This window comes from Colobus angolensis, unplaced genomic scaffold (assembly GCF_000951035.1).
Source record: "Colobus angolensis palliatus isolate OR3802 unplaced genomic scaffold, Cang.pa_1.0 Scaffold194, whole genome shotgun sequence".
NCBI lineage: Eukaryota > Metazoa > Chordata > Mammalia > Primates > Cercopithecidae > Colobus > Colobus angolensis.
In genome coordinates, this window is record NW_012115088.1 from 5,912,641 (window position 1) to 5,935,236 (window position 22,596).

Sequence of the window (22,596 nt, forward strand, 5' to 3'; positions counted from 1 at the left end):
GGAAACTAGCAGAAGGACAGATAGATAATTCTGCTCATGGAATTGCTCACATATTCTAGCAACTGGAGTTCTCACGTCGAGGTTAGATTTTATTTTCCTATTACAATAGCTAATATGTTAACACTGTTAAAATTTCTAAACATGTCTCATACAAGTACAAGTCAAATGTGAAAAAAGCTAACATTGAACAGTTAATAAATAACTCGTGGCTTGATGGCTTATTTTGGCATATTAAGAACAAGGAAAAAAACACATTCTTAAACCAAAACTGAGATGTTAAAATCACCAGGTCTTTGGTTTAATCTTACTATTTTTATAATACATAATTTTCTTGCAATAACAAATTGCAGAGCTGCAGTTCTAAAAGGGCTTCTTCTAAAGCACCATTTTTTATTATATCACTTTCAAAAAATTATTTAGAGCTTAGCCTCCACTTCAAAGTAACATCTCATTTTAAGTCAATCTCATTGCCAAATGTTCTCATTCTTTTCAAAGTATGGCCCTTCTGTGGCATGTGCCACTGTTGCTTACTCTCTTCTTGACATTTCTCCTCTATGACAGCAATCTTTTATGGGCATTTTCCTAGAATCTATGTATACATCATCTGTTTGTTAAATGTCTGTATCAGTCCATTCATGCTGCTAATAAAGACATACCCAGGACTGGGTCATTTATAAAGAAAGGAGGTTTAAGTAACTCACAGTTCAGCATGGCTGGGGAGGCCTCAGGAAACCTATAATCATGGCAGAAGGGGAAGCAAACACATCCTTCTTTAAATGGTGGCAGCAAGAAGAAGTGCAGAGTAAATGCAGGGGAAAGCCCCTTACAACACCATTAGATCTCGTGAGAACTCACTGTCATGAGAACAGCATGGAGGTAACCATCCCCATGATTCAATTATCTCCCACTGGGTCCCTCCTATGACACATGGGAATTATGGGAGCTATAATTCAAAATGAGATTTGGGTGGGGACACAGCCAAACCATATCAATGACGTTGGTTCCTAGAACTTGATTCTTATCCTTCCATCTCTCATTCTATTCAGATCACCTTGTGGACTCAAGCACACCGATGGCTTCAAGCACCACCCACTCCCCTCTATCAGATCTTAGATCTCACCTGGAGGCTCATATATCAATTACTTATTGGTCATTTCTACTTAGATGTCCCATAAAGCACCTGAAACTCAATGTGCGGCAAGTTGGATTCATCACACTTCCTCTGGAAACCTACTGTATTCATTCTTTAGAGGAATGGCATACCAACCCAGACCTTGGCATTTTCCTAGTCACCTCTTTTTAGCTCCACATTGAATCAATTTCAACATCCTGTTACTTGGACCTGGAATTCCAGCCTTCCTTATTGTCATTGCCATTGTTCTTTGCTTTCCTGGTTTTTTTTTCCCTTAGCCTTGTGTCTTTTGTGGATATTTGGTATGGTCTCCTTCACTGGGGTCTATTTCTAGGTTGTTGCTACCCTCATTCCAGCCTCCATCTCCTTCAAAAAATATCCAAATGCTTTAATGAGTGCAAAAGACCTGTACATGTCTAACTTTTGCTTATATATACAAGGTGGCCTGTTTCTGATTTTTCAAACTGTTGTCTTGATCATGAAATCCTTTCCTCAAAACACAACTAGGCAGAGGCCTAAACTGGGGCAAAGGATCTGTCCACACAGGTTCATAAACCGTGGTCTCAGATGGAGCCTGTACACTCACATCTCCATCCCTGCAGGCAGTGCTCCCCGCCGGGCACCTTTCCCAGTTCTGCAGCTCCACCTCCCTGATTCTTGCTGCCTGGGCTCCGCGGTTGCTGGTACCACAGCTCTATGTGTTCTTGTATCTTCCTCCTTCCGTTTTTTAGATTCAGAGTTATGATTTTCTTTCTTTTTAGTTTTAGTATGAAACTCTTATTTGCTGAATCAAAAAGAGGGTATCAATCCTCTGAAAAAACATAATGGGAGGCTTTGTTTCTATTTCGTGTAGAATGTTTTGTTCAATTAGATTTTTCTCTCTTTACAGCCTTTAAACAACATTTTAAGCTTTAGGCTATGAATCCTTGGTTTTTCCTATTCCTATATACTTATCTCTATATCCTTGGTACCCAACACAATGCATGTCATAAAAGGTTTCCCAAAATTTGGTGGAGGAATAAATGAATAAAAAGCAATAAATAGAGAATATTTCAAATAATTCCAGTGAAGAAAAGAAGAAAATACTAAATTTTACCTGTCATTAGCTGTTAGTGTTGTCAGTGAAAAAAAAAATTCCTAATTATCTAGCCTAGGGAAAAAAAAAAGGGCACTTGAATCTCAAAATCTCATTCGATCTACATAATACAGTATTAAACATTAAACATGTTCACTAGTAAATGCTATTTACCTGATTAAGAAAGAGACCATTCTTAGAATAGCTGCATAGGTAGCCTTACTTTTCTATTTAACAAAGTGGATAACATTAGCATAAGGTCAGCATAACATTTATTTTGTAAACTCAGTAGTGGTATGTATCATATCATTTTGTAAAATACGTTCTTATGTGCCCTGAAATTTATTTCTCTGGTAAAAATTGAATAGTACAGTGAAGGGGCTCAAAAGGAAAAAAATACACTTAACTGTTTTATCAATTTTCTTGTTTAATGAAGAAATTGTACATTTACTACAGTTCTTATGTATAGGAAATTCTTTTAGTGGAAACCTTAAGTTGTTCTTCACCCAAACGAAACTCAATACACAACATCTAACTTCATGCCCACACACAGGAATGAAATCTAACCCTGTTCCTAAATTATTTGGATATGATATTAAGTTGCAAATGTCTACTTAAAGTCACTAAAGTGAAGGAACTTGTTGTCATCCTAGGCTACCCATGGCTGTTTTCAGTACATCAAAGGCAAATTATGTCTACTAATTCAAAGTAACATTATGTAGAAAAAATAAATTATGATGTAATTGGCTGAGTGTCTGTAGAATCAGGAATAAAACAATTGTTTTGCCTTCATCCTCTGTCAAGTGGTCTTTAATTATTCCATTGCCTCAAGATCTCTTTCTCTTTTTTTCTACAACACAGAACTGCTCATGGAGACTAAAATTTTCATCATATACCCAAATCACCAGCATCAACCCTGGTCCACTGTTGTTCCTTGAACTGTTTATTGGTTTTTTTTAATCCTTATCACAGCTATCTCACTAGATCTTGATTAAAATGTTAAAAAGGAAAAAATTCTGGACAAAAGCAGTGCACAGAAATACTGAAATGCCACTAAATACACAGTCTCTAGAGAGATTAATGTCTGTCAACTTTGAATTCAAATGTTGAAAATCTGTAATTGGGTTTGAAGTAAATAAAAGGAAGGGGTATAGAAATGCATATGGGTACTAGATCATCAGAGGACTAGGATATTTCCTCTTGGGGCCCTGCTTTGTTTCATCGATGAGCTAGGGCATGTGATAAACTTCAAGTATCATTAAAAATGCACTTTTTAGTAGGCACAATACATATAGCACTTCAGAGTTTTGAATTTACCAAGATTCTCACACACACCAGATGAAGGCATTGTTGCTTCTGCAAGGCTAAGTCATTTGCTTCCAACAATGCCTTCATCTGTGTATGTGAGAATCAGTAAATTCAAATTTCTGAAGTGCTATATGTATTGTGCCTACTAAAAAGTAAACATATTCCTTTACAACAATGCAAAATGGACTAATATACTCAATCTATGCAGCACTACCTTAAAGGAATCATACATTCAAACTAGACTTTCACCATACTTACTACTCAAGGCACTTTCAATAGAATGTTCATACAATTCCTCATACCAATTATTTCTGAAGTGACCATATTTTTAAGAGCTCAGTCATCAGTAAAACTAATTTGGGTGGAAGTTAAACTAGACAATGCAACATGACCACTCCCAGAAGGGGCTGCCACTGGTTCTTCCAAAAGATGTCAACCAAGCTTCATAGTACAGAGCTGGTTCTTATCACCGGGAAAGATGACCCAACTCTGGCAAGGTGTACTATACTCTGAAGGTCTAGGAACTAAGGGGAAAGTAGAATCATTCGGATGGGATCTGAGCAATGCACTGGTTCAACTGATACCTAGAAATGTTCTTCAAAAAAATCAGTTACTTGCATAGCCATGTCATGTGATTGCTTTAAGTTAGTCACATATACCTTTCTGCTTATACTATTTAATCATTAAATGGTGACAATTTGTGAACAGGCACTTAAGCTTAGCTTAAATCCAATCAATTAACAAATGACTGGGGGGAATAGGTCTTGGCAACATCTTGACCCTGACCAAGTTTATCAACAAATGTATGCCAGTAATACATGGTTATAAACAGGAATTCTTGATGTAGAGTCCAAATTTAATATGCCTTCAATGTAAAGTCCCTGAAATTTTTCAGCGATCACAAAATGATCCAATACTCTAGCATTTCAGGAATCACATAATATTTTAGAAAGTTTTGTCTGTGATTGAGTCGAAGGATAAATTTGTGAAAGCACTTTAAGAATATCAAATTAACATAAAATATCAGCTACCATAATAATAAAGAGAAGTAGAGTCTTCCAGTATCAGTTCTGGAGTATCTGTATCAAGCATCTGGTATTCTGTCTGCTCAGGGTAAAGCGCATGTGATTTGGACTGTGCCCACTCCAGGAAGAAGATAAAGAGTTTAAAATTTGGGGGGATTATTTAAAAAATAAAAAGGATCCTTCTCCCACAAACAGATACTTCGGTTGTATCATCAAACTGATTATAGGACAGAGGTGGTCTATTCCTTGGCTCTCTGATGTGAGTACAGCATTATTTCTTTAAATAGTTGATTACATCCCAGTCAAAATTAGCATGTTAGAATGTATATAAATCTCTAATAAATATTTATTCTTACACTGAGACAAAGAAACTACCTGTAGAGCAAATGTCTAAGGCGAGACTTAAGCCTCAGGTAGGATAGCTGGAATCTGCCTTTAAAGTTAGCCACCAAGCATACCTATAGACTAATCATGTTAGTTCACTGATCTTATCAGTTAGTTCTCTGACTTGAAACTAGGCTGGTAGATTGAACTTCACCACACTATTGAAAAGATAACAAAGGAATGTGGTACCTGCCATGTGACTCAGCATGAGTCACTCAGGACACCTATTGTCCACTAAAGGTAACCAATAAGCCTTAATCAAAAATATGCAATAGTATTTTAGAGCTATTCAAGAAGAGGAGATACTTGAAAAAATATCAAAATTCAGCAAGTGGTTTAGTTTCATCTCAAAACTTCGCCTCAGCAAAAATAGCCCTGAGCTAATTATCTGCAACAGGAACTGTCAGTCTTTTTTTTCTGCCAGCAAGTCTACATAGATTTGATTCAGATCAATTAAGGATCTATGGTTTATAAAACTTCCAAACTCTTGAATTTTCTTCTTCTTAGTCAACCTCCTTAGAGCTAAGATGAAAGAATGTACAGCAGAAGTAAAAACATTCTATAATGGCCTGCTGAAGGAGCTTCTCCAACTGGAATACTGAAGTTTTAAAAATAACAACTAGATGCTCAAGAAGGATATACCTCATCTATAAAGTCTTTACCAAAAAAAAAAAGGAAACTGAATCTAACTAAGTAAGCTCCTAGATCTAGCTATCAGATTGTAGGAAATACAGAGGACAAAGAAACATGTTAAATAATACAATAGGGTTGCTGTTAAGAAAACCCAGACTCCCAGGAACTCTATAGGACAGACAATCTGGTTACTTCAATAGAAATACACAAGGTTTAAAAAAAGGGATTGAGTGAGAATCTATAGATTAAAGACACTTAGGAGACATATAATAAACTGTAAAGTAAATAAACAAAACTACTGGAGAAACACACTTTATAAACTAGAAAGAAAAGGAAACTACCCAATAAAATAAAGCTCATATATGAAAAGCCCACAACCAACATCATACGCAATGGTAAATGTCTGAAAGTCTTTCCTCTAAGATCAGGAACAAGACAACAAGTCTGCTTTTGCCACTTCTATGTAACAAAACATAGAAGTTCTAGCCAGAAGTATTAGGCAAGAATAACAAATAAAAGGCGTCAAAGTTGTAAAAGAAGAAGTAAAATGATATCTGTTTACAATGACATAATTTTGTATGTAGAAAGCCCCAAAGACCAACCACACACACACACACACACACACACACACACACACACACACACACACAGTCCATTAGAACTAATGAATACATTCAGTATAGTTGCAGGATGAAAAAACAACACACAAAAATCAGTTGTGTTTCTATACACCAGCAACGACTAAGCCAGGAAAGAAATTAAGAAAATGATTCCATTTACAATAGCAGAAATGAAAGGAATCAAATACTTAGGAATAAACTAAGCAGGGAAAACACATGTACACTGAAAATTTTTAAAAAATTATTGCTAAAAACATTAAAGAAGATACGAATAAATGGAAAGACATCCCATGTTCATGGGTGAAAGATGTAGTGTTAAGATGTCAATACTATCCAAAGTGATTTACAGATCTAATGCAATCCCTATCAAATCCCCAATAGTATTTTTTTTTTTGCAGAAACAGAAAATTCCATTTTGAAATTTATATGAAATCTCAAGGGATCTTGAAGATCCAAAACAATTTTTAAAAATAACAAACTTGGAAGTGTTACACTTGCCAATTTCAAAACTTATTACAAAGACACAGTAATCAAAACAATGTGGTTCTGGCAAAAATACAGATGTACAGACCAATGGAATATAGAGAGACCAGAAATAAACCATCATATGTATGATCAGATGATTTTCCATAAGGGTGCCAAGACCATTCAATGAGGAAATGATAGTCTTTTCAACAAACGATGCTGGGGAAACTGGATATCTACATGCAAAAATTCAAGGTAAATCCTTACCTTACACCATATGCAAAAATTAACTCAAAATAGATCAAAAACCTAAATGAAAGACCTAAAATATAAAATTTTATGGGAAAAGCTTCATGACATTGGATTTCTCAATGACTTTTTGGATTGACACCTAAAGCAAAGGCAATAACCAAAAAAATATATTCAAAACATCAAAATGAAAAATTTATATAATCAAAGGAAACAACAGTGAGAAGGCAGCCTACAGAATGGGAGAAAATAATTGAAAATCATATATTTAATAAGGGGTCAATATCCAGAATATGTAAAGACCTCCTATGACTCGATAATAAAAAAAAATCCTGATTTAAAAAATGGGAAAAGGATCATCTCTAAAGAAGTTGTACAAATGGTCAAAAAGCACATGAAATATGCTCATCATCATTATTCATGAGGGAAATGTGAACCCAAACCACTCTGAGTTATTATCTCACAGCCATTAGAATGGCTACTATCAGAAAACAAAAAACAGAAACTAATAAATGTTGATGAGGATGTGAAGAAATTGGAATCCCTGTGCACAACTGGTGGGAACAAAAAATGCTATAGTTGCTAAGATAAACAGTAAAGCAGTTTCTCAAAAAATTAAGTATATAATTACTATATGATCCTGCAATTCCCCTTCTGGTTATATACCCCAAAAATACTAAAAGCAGGGAAGACATTTTGCATACTCATATTCATAGCAGCATTATTTAAAACAGTCATAGGTGGAAGCAACTGAAATGTCCATTGATAGATATATAGATAAATAAAATGTGGCATATACATACAATGGAATATTATTTAACCTTAAAAAGGGAGGAAATTCTTACTTGTTATAACATGGATGAACCTTGAGGACCTTGTGCTGAGTGAAATCAGCCAGTCACAAAAAGTAAAGTACTATATGATTCCACTTATATGAGGGTACCTCCAATACACAGAGACAGAAAGGAGAATAGATGTTGCCAGGAATTGGGGTGAGGGGAGAATGAGGAGTTGTTTAATGGGTTTAGACTTTCAATTTTGAGAGATAAAAAACTTTTGGAGATTGGTTTCACAAAAATGTGAATGAACTTAAAACTACTGAACTGTATACTTAAAATGGTTAAGAAGGTAAAGTTTTTTATGTGTATATCACAATTAAAAATAAAAATTGGCCAGGCACGGTGGCTCACACCTATAATTCCAACACTTTGGGAGGCCGAAGTGGGTGGATCACCTGAGGTCAGGAGTTCAAGACCAGCCTGACCAACACGGTGCAACTCCATCTCTACTAAAAATACAAAATTAGCTGGGCGTGGTGGTGCATGCCTCTAATCCCAGCTACTTGGGAGGCTGAGGCAGGAGAATCGCCTGAACCTGGGAGATAGAGGTTGCAGTGAGCTGAGATCACACCATTGCACTCCAGCCTGGGCAACAAGAGCTAAACTCCATCTCAAAAAATAAAATAAAATAAAATAAACAATAATTTTAAATATAACTATTGGTTAAACATTTAATGATATTACAAAATTATTTTTAATTTCACTACATGGCTAAGGTGCTGAATACCATTTATTATTTCTATTCTAAACAATTCTTTTAGTGATTTCCTAAATACATACTTAACTCTATACAAATTAAGTAATGTGATATCTGGGATTTATTTTGAAAAATCATCCTTGGAAAGAACCAGGAAACAGAGGGATATGATAAAGATACAGATAAAACAAGATTGGCTAGGACTTAATATTTGTTAAAGCTGGAGTGGTTACCTTGGGTTTTATTATACATACTATTCTACTTTTCTATGTTTGCAAATTTCTATAATGAAAAGTTAAAAAAAATATAAAAATATTCACAAAGACAAGATTGGCTGTTTTTGGTAGTGAAACTATGGATTAAAAATATTTATCCTGAAAATTTAAAACACATGCAAGCCATACGTTTAAAATGCCAAAAACATTTTAAAGGCCATAATGCAAAAGTCTGCCAAAGTTCCTCAGCATACCACCTTTTATTGAAAAGAAGGTGCGAGGGCCTACTTGGATAATCTGTACCCAGATATAAGTAAGTATTTGGAATACACACAAGAATGTATGTCAGATGATGTTTGGCCTCTATTCACTCTATTCATTTTTACCATATGGGATGTTCTTTTCTAGGAACCCAGAGGAACTCCTCCATTTTTGAAACCACAAGATCATCTCATACATTTAGGAATAGTGGTGTTGAATTGCAATGTTGATCAGCTGCAAAGGAGAAATCCCAGTGTAATTTAAGAAGAGCAGTAACCCTAGAAACATTTCATTTAAGGCCCCTGGCATTTATTTTTTGGTTGTATAGCTCCTGTGGATCCTGACTTTTTTTTTTTTTTTTTTTTTTTTCTGATTCACAATGCTAGTGTTACCATCTGACATCCTATTACTGGCTATTTCTTGCCAGTTAAATGATGTAGCTACTAGGGAATGGCTGTCATGAATAATACAGAGAGACTTGTTGCCTTAGCACTGTTATTTCTTTAGAGATTCTGCAGTTTTACCCTTAGTGGATTTAGAGTGGCATTAGTTTAGAATAGTTTTACCCTAATGACATACTATTGTTGAAGACTCATTCATCCCCTACCAACAGCCTCCTCTATTAATTTATAAGCTCCCTGAAGGCAGAAATTTTGGCTAGGCACCTACTACATTACTGTGTATGTACTCTATAAATCATAAGAGAATGACTTTCTGAATGACTCATTAGTGTCAGGCCAGGAAACAAATGGTGTCTCAGGCAGGAGAGGGGTGTGCAGCCAGGCATGTGTTTTGGGTACTGCAGTCCATATAACCCTGCAGGTTTTGTGTGTGCAACTTGAGAAGGGTGCCATTTGGTGGTACAATTTTCTGAATTACTTCATGGATGTTTTTAACGATCATTTACCCACAGCAAAACTCATCTCTGCTAGAAGGCTAAGGTTCTGAGTACCACCTGATACTTCTCACAAATTCTTTTGATGGAGTCTTACACTTTGGGTAGTCCTAACATGGAGATCACATGGTATTAGCAGGGGATCTTACCCACTACAGAAACCATCAGGAATTTTTCTAGGTCGCCAGGAAGGAGGGACAGGGAGTACATTCTCACATGCCATTTTGCTTTATTCTAGTGACCACGTTAAAATTTATGCTGCTCATTTTATTTTGTTGCCCATTTATGTGGAGAACTATTACAGTCACATTTGCACTGCTAATTCTAGTGTTTGTACATGGTATTTGATCTTAACTATCTTGTACATAAGCACTGTGAAAACTGTTTTGAAGGGGATATGTATTTATCCTCAATTCTTTTGACCTCTTCAGAAAGTTAAATGTTTTATGATGTAGTCATGTTCGTGAGGCAGTTTACAAACATTGAAGAAGACAGAAGAGGTAAAATCTAATTTGACCAACTAGATAGCTGAAGCCAATCGTGTCACAAAGTTTCTTAGTGACCCCATTCAGAGTGCTTGAGAAAAGGACTGGAATGTGGAGTTTATAGTGCTTTTTAAAGAAAAATGTAAAGCAGTCAGGCACTATTTTACTGATAGTATTATATAAGCACACATTATTTTTCCTATAAATTCAGCAGCTTTCTCCCTATAACAAAAAAAAAAACCCTGATCCCTGTCTATGGCCAATCAAGCCAGAGTCTTATCACATTCTTTTGGTACCACTGAGGACTTTCTACAATCAAGCTTCCCTCTCCTGCACAGCGGCCTAGAGATGTCCGCCCACCACAGTTCATGTCACATTATTACACAGATGCCAAAGAGCACCAAGAGTCACCTGTGGACACACTGGTATCTGTCCTAACTTCTCTTGCTGTCATTTACCAATTCAGTGAGTTCCCATTCCTGGAGCTCTCTATTGGCCCTGCACCATTTAAGCACAGTATTCTGGCAAAATGCATGAAAGAAACACATAAGACTCATGAAAGTCCCACAATTCAGCCTGCTGGAGAAAGGTATAGAGTTATTCATTGAACTAAAAGGATCGGAAAGAGGCAAGAAAAATGAACACTTCTCACTTCCTGGCTTCAAATGACAATATAGTCTATTTTTAGTGGCAAACACCAACCCCTCACAGAATGATCTTCTTGACCCGTTATTATTTACTTTCAGTTCACAGAGTTCACGGTCTTTTGAGACTCAAAACAGAAAGTTGAAGGAAAACTTGTTGTTTATCTCTTTCGGGGCTTTTAGGATGAATCCAGAAAAATTTCTGAGTATAAAAACAAAATATCTCTTCTCCTTTCTCTAGGAACATTAAAGGTAACCATTTTCTAACCGTGAAAGCATCTCTCCCTTTTACATAACTATGTTTAAAAGATACTTCCCAAGATTTTCGTTGTTCATTTAATAATGCCACAAGTGACAAATATTACATTAGATCTTATGTTGTCTAACAAGTCACTTTAGTTTTATTATAAGAACCACTAAAAATAGCATCAAATATTAATGAGGAAGCAGATTCTCTTTATTGCTAGATACACCAGTAAAGCACCAAAAGAAAAATTGTTCCAATTTTTAATGTAGCTCTAGTTTTTATTTATGCACCCTTGCACATTTAGCTCTATTTTCTTGGGCCATGCTATTTTTCTAAATTGAAAAGCAAAAATTTAACAGTAAAACAAAGCAAGCAAGCACATAATATAAATTGTCTAATTTACATGCTTTAAGTCAACATTTAAGAACTATTTTAATGGCTAAGTCATTGTTCCAATTTTAAGTAGCTTCAGCATTCTGACTTGGTCTCTACAAAGTACTTATGGTGTTCTTACTCAAAATAAAAAGGAAAGGGAATTATTTTGCCTTTTAATTATTGTCTATTATTTTCAATTTATAAGTACATTAAATACATGATGTATGTCTTTTGTATCACTCCTCTCTGAATATGTACTCACTTATATCCATGAGATCATACTCCACACAAACTCCTAGCAATTGCTATTCTACTTTCTACTTTGAATCACAAAGAATATATTATCTTTTTAAAAAGTGCTATTTAAATAATTAATCTTGAGCTAGGAGCTCCCAGAAGACAGTGCAACTATTTTAGAAAGCATGACTAGTTCCTCAGGATATACTACCTACATTTTGAATTTCTGGAATAAAAGAAAATAAGGTTCCTAACCTCTCTCTGAACTAATCCTACATGGGCAGCTAAGCCTCCCTGGCAAGCAATTACTGGGAGTTGTGGGGGCCCAGTGAGGTGTGTTGCTAACAGTGTGAGCAGGTTTATGAGATTTGTTGGTCCATGTGAAAATCTTGTTAAGTATGCTCAAATCAAGGACAACTCTTTGGGCAGTATAAATCAAATGAAAGAAAAATACCCATTCAGGGCACCTTAAACAATTCCTTACTTAGAATGCTAATATTACAGCCACAAACAGGACCTGAATGTCATTTAAAAATTCTCCCCACCCAAGATCTTTTGTTTTTTGGGGAAAATAAGCTGAAAAACAGGAATGGGCACTCTGAATACATGAGTGGTTTAGGTTTAAGACCCCATGCTGGCTGCTCACCGGGAAAGGATTAAGGTTAAGCTTTGCAAATTAGCCTCCTATCTTGAAAGGAAAAACTATGCTGAAACATTGTGTTTTTAAAAAATAAAAAAACAACAACACATAAACACATAACCAGAAGTGTTATCCAAATGATCTATACAACTTATGAGACCCAAAGGTTCCATTATTGTGTTTTCTCCTGTTTAAAGGGAACAATATCATCAATAAAATACTAACTTTTTTCAAGGTTTAAGGCCCTATCACTGGGCTGCTTAGATATGAAATATCAGATTTTGGGAGCTGGATGTGATTCTCTTGCCAATTAAGAAATAATATGGATTACCAAGAGAGATGGTATACACATAAAAAATAAATCATGGTTAAACTACTGCCTGAATGATTTGGAAAAAAAAAAACAAAACCCTCAAACTTGTGGTGGGGCTAATCAGGTCAATTTTACTGATTAGAAACGTGACACTTGATTGTGTTAATTTTCTCCTTACTTGAGAGACTCTCTTTCAACACTATGAAAATGATACTCAAGTATAGAATAAGAGAAAGAACTTCACCATTCCAAAGATTAATTTTGACTGTAGAGAAAACCCAATGAATCTCAAACATGTGCCAACTGCCAAGAAGTGGTACAAAGAGGGAGGAAGAAGAATAAAGTCAGGATGGACCCGGCCAAATTGGCCTCAACACCAAGGGACCCATGTGGTGCCAAGGGAAAGGCTAAACAGCTAAATCCAGTTGAAAGACCTATCAGGATTTCATTTGTAACCACTCTCCTACCTCCCTCCTTTCTACAGAGTGTTCCAGCCACTTTTTGGGCCTTTATTATTTTATACCAGAGGACTGCACAATAATTTTCCTTGCTATTAAATTGGTCTTCCAAATGCACACTTCCAGCATGTCGCTCCATTGCCATCATATCCTTCCACCATGTCCCTAATTCATGGAATTCCCATGCCCACAGAACGAAACCCTGTCACTCAATGTTCTCTCTAAGCCTGGACCAATTAGAAGACTGGCAGTTGATGCGTATACCTTTTGGACAAATAATTTTTCTGAGCTACACTTTTCTTATTGGCAAAAAGAAGGAGCTCATTGGATAATAAGTGTGAGAGAGCAGTGTAAACCACAAAAGTTGAATAAAGGTGCAGTCTTTTTATTACTAATTCAACACATTTTCTGGTACTCTTCTTCTCCAAGTCTAATCCCTTAAGTATACTTTATCACTATTTACCCTTTTTGTTTATGATTTCTGCCACTTGGAATTCTCTGTTTCCCACTCCCTCTTTGCTACCTGGAACAACAAAGTCTGCACGATTTCCTGCTTCCTCCTCTAAACCTCCAAAGTAAGCAATAAATGATAGCTCTTGTTCATGAAGTACTTATGAGCATTTTTCTAGGTGGTTCACGTTGTTCCCCTAACCACCCTGTAATTGCTCACATTTTATAGGGTGCTTTTTCCCAGGTCATAGAGCAAGGGAAGTCCAAAGTTGGAGGTTGGCAGGCCAGTGCAGTGGTTAAGGAGCTGTGATGATTCCTGTTCATTCACTGCATTCCCTCTTATATTCATGAACAAGAACAATAAGGCTGTGTTCAATTAAACAGCAAGAATGTCCATTGCAGCTGTATATTACTGGTAGCGAGGCAAGAAGGGGCTGGCTGTTAAAGGAAAAAAGAGAAACCTTCAAGATATGGCCAAAGAAGAGAGATGAAGATGCCTGTTTAGCTGGCATTCGAAAAAATGTGCTTCTGTTTGTTTTGAGAGTTTAGATTCTATGTCACTCTACAGCATCCAGAGGTTTTATATATGGACACATTCATTATTTCATCCTTTTTATCTAACTTGGCATTGATATACAAGGAAGGAAATAAAATCAGGGCTCTGTCCTTTGGGATTAGATTGGCCATCATCACACCAGAGCCACCACTCACATAGCCTGGGGCTTGGCTCTGTCAGTGTGGCTAGAGCTGCAAGGTGGGTTGAAAGCATGCTTCGGGTTTCACTCATTGGTCAAATAGTTGAGAACTGGGCTGTGAGTTCTACCTGCTCACCAAAAGCCATTCTCTGTTTCCTTCTGGGCACACAGAAGGCTGCATCTCCCAGCCTCCCCTGCACTGGGTCATGTGACTGAGGTCAATGGCATAGGCAGAGGTGTGTGTCTGTCTCAGCTTAGCTTACAAAGCCTCCCATTCACACTGCCCCTGCCTTTCCCCCCTCCCTCCACTGGGGAATGAATGCTAATGATCCCAGAAGCTTCAAAAGCTGCATGATGAAAATGGCACTACTATTATTTGTACTACCAAACCATGCCCAAACCAAGCAACCTGGAATATCCCCACTCTTCAACAAGAGACAGATTTCTATTGTGTTTGTGCCATTACATTTTAGACCTGTTTGTAACAGCTATTTCACCTACCCTAATGAATTCACGTGAGGGTCTGTGTTTCCTTGGGGCCCCAGGTACATATATGCACTGCCTGCATTGAGTTCACAGTCTACTCACAGTGTTGCTGTCATTGAATTATCCTGGAAGGCAGGAGGAAAATGAGCAAAAGCAAAGCCCAGAGCATCACATAGAGCAGAGGCGGGCAGACAGCCTTTCTCTGTAAAGGGACAGGGAGTATTTCCGGCTTTGCAGGCCATATCATCTCTGACACACATTCTTCCTTGTGTTTTTATTGTTTTTAATTACACTTTAAAAACTTAAACAATATTCTTAAAGGCCCGACAGAAGCAGACCATAAACCAGATTTGACCCATGGGGTATTGCCTGTCAATCCTCAGTCTAGAGTTTTTAAAATCAAAAGAAAAACATTTCATAAGACACGAACAGTATATAAAATTCAAATTTGGGAGCATTAAATCAAGTTTCATTGGAACGCAGCCACATTTATTCATTTAGACACTGTCTATGGTTGCTTTTGCACTACTAAGGCAGAACTGTGTAGTTACGGCAAGCATATGGTCCATGAAGCCTAAAATATTTACTATCTGTTGCTTTACAAAAAATGTTTGCCAACCCTTGGTCTGGAGGTTCCAAAAGGGAGATTATCCTGGTTAAATAACCAGATCTTCGGCAACTCAGTGAGGACACTGGTGTCCGGCTGCTTTGGTGCCATGCTAAGAGTTTAGCTTCTGCATCAACCACCATGGAAGAATATCCTCTACCAAAAGAGCTTGGAGTTCAGTGTTGTCCGCTAAAGCAGAGTAGGAACAACAATCTCTACTGGCGAACTGGACTGTTCTGATGAAGTGGGCAATATAAACTGCTTTCAGTTTTTCTTTCCTCAAGGTACTGAATGATCACAGAAACACACCCACAAGGGACGCTGTTTATCTAAACTCACTATGACAAGTGAGATCCTCTTAGAAACCTAGTAAGTTATAAAACAAATACTCAAGAGAACAACCACAAGTTCGTTAGGTGACACATGCTTTTCTAACTATCAGTTGTTGCCATTAATACAACTCTGTGCGTGGACTTTTACATTTATGAGCAATTTAATTTTTTTTTTTTTGAGACAGGATCTTACTCTGTCACCCAGGCTGGAATGCGGTAGTGCAATCACAGTTCACTGCAGCCTTGACCTCCCAGGCTAAAGCGATCCTCCTACCTCAGCCCTCCTAAGTAGCTGGGACTACAGGCACATGCCACCACACCCAGCTAATTTTTGTATTTTTTTTTGTAGAGATAGACTCTCGCCATGTTGCCCAGGCTTGTCTTGAACTCCTGAGCTCAAGTGATCTACCTGCCTCAGCCTCCCAAAGTGCTAGGATTACACACATAAACCATCATGCCGGGCCAAATTCATCATACAATTTAATTTTTAAAACAATTCCATAAGTCATGTAGCTGGCTTTATGGATAAAAAAATTGAGGCGGCCGGGCGCGGTGGCTCAAGCCTGTAATCCCAGCACTTTGGGAGGCCGAGATGGGCGGATCACGAGGTCAGGAGATCGAGACCATCCTGGCTAACACGTTGAAACCCCGTCTCTACTAAAAAATACAAAAAAACTAGCTGGGCGAGGTGGCGGGCGCCTGTAGTCCAAGCTACTCGGGAGGCTGAGGCAGGAGAATGGCGTGAACCCGGGGGGCGGAGCTTGCAGTGAGCTGAGATCCGGCCACTGCACTCCAGCCTGGGCGACAGAGCAAGACTCCGTATAAAAAAAAAAAAAAAAAATTGAGGCTCAGTAAGAATCAATAATTTGCCTAAGGTCAAAGAGGTGAAAAGTCAGAGCTCGGATTTGAGTCTAGATCTACTTGAACTCAAATCTGATCCTCTTTCTATCACACTGTTAGGCATAGTGTATACTTGTAATTCATAAATTTGAGGACACTGCCACCATTTTACTCACTGGCCACTAGGCAGGAAGTTTTTTTTTTTTTTTTTTTTTGACAGTGCAGTTTCACCTAAATTCAAATATAACTGGTATTTATTTAACTTTTTTAATGCTAGACATGCTGCTGAGTAATTTTTACATTGGGTCTCTAACCTCTCCCAAGTTTCAATTTTCTCATCTATAAAATAGGCTTGATAACAGCACCTTCGGAGCATTAATGTTGAATTGAATGAATGCCGGGCATATAGAATGTTCTTAATAGAGCCTATGATTAAACATGTTAAGCTTTACACTATCTAAGTGTTCATGTTTTGGTTTTTGTTGAAAATGAAAAGTGAACGTCCATATTTCTAAGATCCATTCTAGCCCAAATCACTATGAGACACAGGCGTTAAACAATAATAAAACGATAGTGTTGAAACAATCAAGCCATTGGATGTAGATATCTTGGGTAATCCTCCCACAGGAGGGGGATCATGCCTGAGACATCAGCACAATTTTGATTTGAAATATAAGTTTTGGGTATATACTTTGGTAACAATAATTGAATTACATTGTTTCTTATAAGGAGACCATTCAATGAAAAATAACCCAAGACTAGTTTTCTTCAATGAAATTCTGGAATTTGTTATTAGTTTTAAAGCAACTTTAAAAAATGCATTAAACAAAAACAGCTAGGACAGATACTATTTAAAACATCCTAATTTACATAGCATTCACAGGCTCTTCAATTTCCTGACATGTTATTTGTTTTCCTCAGCCATGGCTGTACTGTATCCAGCACCCTTTCTTTGTCCCTATCACCTTTGTTATAAAACAAGACTTTCTTATAACACCCAACATGCCTTCTTCCCACAGCTAGGATTACATGGAAGGTGGGACATTCTCAAACTTTTTTTTGGTACACATTGCTGTAACATGCCCTAATTTTGCATTATATCAACCAGATCCTGTGTCCTCTTACTGAATGGCTTACTCATTGAGTTGCCTAAGCTACTGTGACTAAGCTACTTCTCAAGTATCTGGTTCCCTAAGAAACAGAACAGCGATCACATTGTCAGGCATTCATTCTTTATATACGTGTGGAGTAAGGCTCAGCCACATGCTCCCCTTGACAATGCCCAGGAACACCACCAAATCTGTGCTCCTAAAAAGAAGTCTTGTCACTGAACTCCCTTAAGACTTGTTTCCTCCCCAGTGCCCTGGGGGAAACAAAAGGAATTCAAGACATTCTGATCAACTTGGTTATTATTACTGTTTGGAAGAATCCTTGTTGAACCACATTTTTACAAAGCTTGATGATCAGATTTGAGAGCCAATTCTTCTCAACTCTAATGATTTTTAATGAGGAGAGCATTAAGTAGACTTCCTTGCATACTTCCAGCTATAATTCAACATCCTAAACCATGCATCTTCAAAAGTCACCCAGCCAGGAAAAGACACCTGCAGGCAATGAGACAACAGGCTGACCACAAGTGTTCAATACATGGAAGGTGCTCAAAAAATGTGTAGGAAGAAATCAAGCTAAGAGACTCAGGGGAGCCTCTAACCCTAATCTATGCAATGTTGACTGTGAATCTGCCATTTCCTGTACTGACTAGTCCCCCAAGTGCCCTGGGCTCACCTTCCAGTGGTTTCCTTGCCTGGTCCAAGCAGTTCTCTATAATAAGCATCTCAAACATCTTGTCCAACACTGAACTTTCCCTTTTCCCTCCAAATTGAATTCTTTACTATTTCAACAAATATACTATTTCAACAAATATATGACTATTTTGTCAGTTGCCCAGGACAAAAATACGGGAATCATCTTTCACTTCTCTGTCTTGTTTACTACCCACCACTCCAATCAATCCAAATCATTTTTAAATCCAGTTCTCTACCTGTAATGTAATCCAGAGTCCAATAAATTCTTTCCCTCTCTACTGCTGGTGCATCAGATCACTGCTATCACCTCCTATCTGGACTCCCATTTTTCTTCTCCTACCATTAATTCTTAACACTTAGCTAAAGCAATCTAAAACTGTAAATCAGATCCTTTCATATCCTCCGTTGTGGTCCCCCGATGACTTCCCACGGCATTAGCCCTGTTGACCATGTGTGGCTGGGAGGCCCTTTGGAACCTGCCTTCATTCCCGACCACATCTTATTGACTGCCATCTCCACCACTAAGCGTGGTCCCACTGGCCTCTGTCCATCAAACAGCAAAGCCTTTCTTGCCTCTACACTTTCCTGTTTCTTCTGCTTAGAATACCCTTTCTCCTGATGACCGCACAGTAACTTCAGGCCTTTCAGAATTCAGACCCAAAGTCACACGCAGGAAGACCTTCCTCAGAAACCTAGCTTTCTGAAGTTCTTCCTCAGCCCCATAAACTTATCAATGAAGAACAAGCTTATATTTAAGAAACTCAAATAGTCTGTACTTCAGAGAATATATAAATTTGGCTTTTGGAAATTATATGAGATAAACCTTTTTATCACATGACCTAGAATGGGAAAACTAAGCTAAACAAACAAACAAATTAACTACTATATGATGAAACCTCAAAGTTCCATGACACATTAAAAAATCAAACTCATGGTATTTGTAATACATTATTTAGAGAGTGTTTGGTCTAGACATGAATGAGAAATTGCATGAAGCCAGGTATTTCTAGGTTAAGTGTAAATTCCATGTGCAAGCCAATAATTTATGGCCAAAGACTGAGAGGTCAGTAGGTCATGGGATGCCTAACTCCTTAACTCTAAGCTGGCCTCTTTCATTGGCTAATAGAACACTCTTAGATAACTCTCTTTTGTATCAATTTGGTCCTTAGTGAGAGCTTTTAAAGATTTGAGAGTTTCTGGGTGGTTTTCAAATGTTCGTTTTCTAAGTGCCTACTCTTTTCAAACTTGTGTGAGTTACACGCACCAGTGTTCTCCTTAGCAGACAGCTGTAGGGGTTTTATAATGGCTCAGTTAAGGAGATCTTCAAGGTTCTGCCCACTAACTACATGTTGATATTTCAGATATTAATCTTTAGTTTTTAAGTAGTTTTTCTAGAAATAAGAACAGTGATAGTATTGACAGAAAAAATAATACAAGGAAAAGCAGAGCTAATGTTTCTTGAATTCCTACTATGTGCTAATCACGCAGTAGAGACCATTTGGCTGATTGATTCTATAGCCTTATATTTTATAATCTGCATTTTTGTTGTCTTCTCATAGAGAATTTGCCGAACAATAAGATGGGACATATTGTGTTTTACCGATATCTTATCTTGGAACAGAAAGTAAAATGGTAGGATATTATTGCTCGAGCCTATTTTTGATTAGGTGTACCTTTAAGATGATGAAAAGGAAACCTAGGCTGTGAAGCTAAATTCCCCAGACTGTATATCCATAGCAGATACTCAGTGTCTATTTGTTAAAATAAGTATTTGTTGAAAGAACAGCTACGTGGTCAAATTTGTAATAACAGTATGCGCATTTTAATGGTATTAATTCTAACATTTAATTGTGATAAACTACTAGAGTCACTGAGTCATAATAAGAATTCAGTCTCTAATGCTCCAAATAACTTAAAAAAACTAACACTTATTATTTCTTTAATGATTAAAACAAGAAAAATGAAATATTAGCAGAATAACTTGAGAAATTACCTATAGCTACTTTAAATAACATTTTTGCCTGGGAAAAACTCATGAAATCATCAACATGTCAGAAAAGAAATTTCAAACTTTTGGGATACCCAAATTACAACATAGAAACCAAAGTTCTACTCACAGAGTGGTCTGTAATATTATTCTTTGTCTATAACACCAATATCAGTACTGTACAACTCTAACATGGGCATATTGGTCCTACTGCCTTTCAGAGAATCAATCTTACATACCATTCAAATAAATTTAACCCAAGTAGCAAAGGACATATAGAGACATTTGTAGCAGTTGCTTTGAAGATAAAATACCAAAGCTGCTAATCACTGAGGACAACAGAAAGTGAAATATTTGCTCCACTAAATGTTAGGGAATAAAAAGACAGGAAAAGTAAAAAAGAGAACAGAAAACATCTTTCTACATCACTTATGTATTTTAATGTTTCATCCTAGGATAATACTTAATCACTTTTATTCACTGGGGTCTGAAGAAGCATGACTTTAATTGTATAAGTGTATCTTATTGCCAAAGACCTAAAGATAATCTCTTCTTTGGCTCATTTACATATTTTTTACCTTACATATATATTTGACTATATAGTTATTTTCCATTTATATTTTAAATTTGTTACTTAAAGTTAAATTACATTCATTTAGACAATAAACAAATTAGAGGTATATTTACTCCAAAGAAATTAAAAACTGATGCCTCTTGGTACTCACCCTCCCATATCTGTTGGCATAGGACCCAGTAAGCAAGGAGTGGAAAACAATGATTGTCTCATCCAAGTCCCAGATGAACACTCTCTACAAAGGAAGAACCAAATCAGTGTGTCTTTGCCTTGGCTGAGAAAGCTGTTATTCAGTTAACTGCAACATGAAAAAGTCATCTTGAAATGGAAGATGAATGAAGAATTTGAATTTATTATTTCTAAAAAAAACACAACTGTTTCAAAGAGTATCTCTTAACTTTTCTCCAGATATAACTTCGGATGAGGTACAAGAGGATAATTACATTTACAATGTCAATATAAATATAGGAAAGAGATAATAAGCTATGTCCTTTCTAATTCTGTAATAGAATTTCAGTCTCAGCTCTGAATAAACAAAAAAAAGAGTTATAACTAGTCTGTTTATAACTTGAGATAGAGATGAGCAACTGATCAAATATCATTTATCTTTTCGTTACCCTCTGATCTCTGTTCTTTGAGAAGTACTAAAATAACGAATCTTATGTTTTACTCTTAGCAAGCCAAGTATTAAAATTGCACCCAAAGACTAAAACCTTACATAATCGATTCACCTTATGTTACCTATTGAGCTGTTATCAAAGGGATGGGATATACATTGTTCTTGCCAGGTTTTTTAAGTCTTCGGGGTTTAGGTATTTAACAACGTAAGCAGACACATTACTCATGCTCTTAGACATACTCTTGAAGTATTTAAAATGGGATCTGAAGGAATTCATTTCCAAAAGGTCTTTGGGGTAGCACAAAAAGCCTCCCAAGCCTGTTTTACTTCTTCCCATTCCCACTCACACCAGTACATATTCATATACATAGATTCTGCTGGAAAATTTTCATTTTTTTTAGCCAAAATAATCATGTTTTCCAACCATCAGATTTCACTCTGGCAAAAAGCAGAAACTTAGTTGCAGTGGATTGAAGGCTATGAAATCTACCACCCTTTAAGTTCTTACTTAATCCCTCCTGCTTTTAAACTCCACCAAAATATGTCTCATTAGATGACTACTGTTTCAGTTTAGAACATTTCAGGTTTTCCTTTCTCAATATATACAAGTGTGTCTTTCATTTCAAAGTGGATTTTATGGCTGAGTGTGGTGGCTCGTGCCTGTAATCCCAGCACTTTGGAAGGCCGAGGCAGGTGGACCATGAGGTCAGGAGATCGAGACCATCCTGGCCAACATGACGAAACCCCGTGTCTACTAAAAATACAAAAATTAGCTAGGCTTCGTGGCACATGCCTGTAGTACCAGCTACTTGGGAGGCTGGGGCAGGAGAATAGCTTGAACTGGGAGGCAGAGGTTGCAGTGAGCCGAGATCATGCAGCTGCACTCCAGCCTGGGTGACAAAGCAAGACTCTGTTTCAAAAAAAAAAAGTGGATTTGATTTTATTTTATTGTTTGTATTTTTAATTTTTGTGGATACTTAGTAGGTATCTATAATTACGGGGTA

The 22,596-nt window shown here is 37.0% G+C and overlaps 1 protein-coding gene across 7 annotated transcripts in view; it reads right to left on the reverse strand.

Moving 5' to 3' along the window:
- EYA1 (EYA transcriptional coactivator and phosphatase 1) overlaps positions 1-22,596 on the reverse strand; it is a 362,018-nt gene that overhangs the window by 58,836 nt on the left and 280,586 nt on the right. For all 7 annotated transcript variants that reach the window (XM_011940938.1, XM_011940944.1, XM_011940941.1 and 4 more), the window contains one exon: positions 21,125-21,208. In XM_011940938.1, the coding sequence (XP_011796328.1) occupies positions 21,125-21,208 (84 nt within the window). The remainder of the gene's footprint in view (positions 1-21,124; positions 21,209-22,596) is intronic.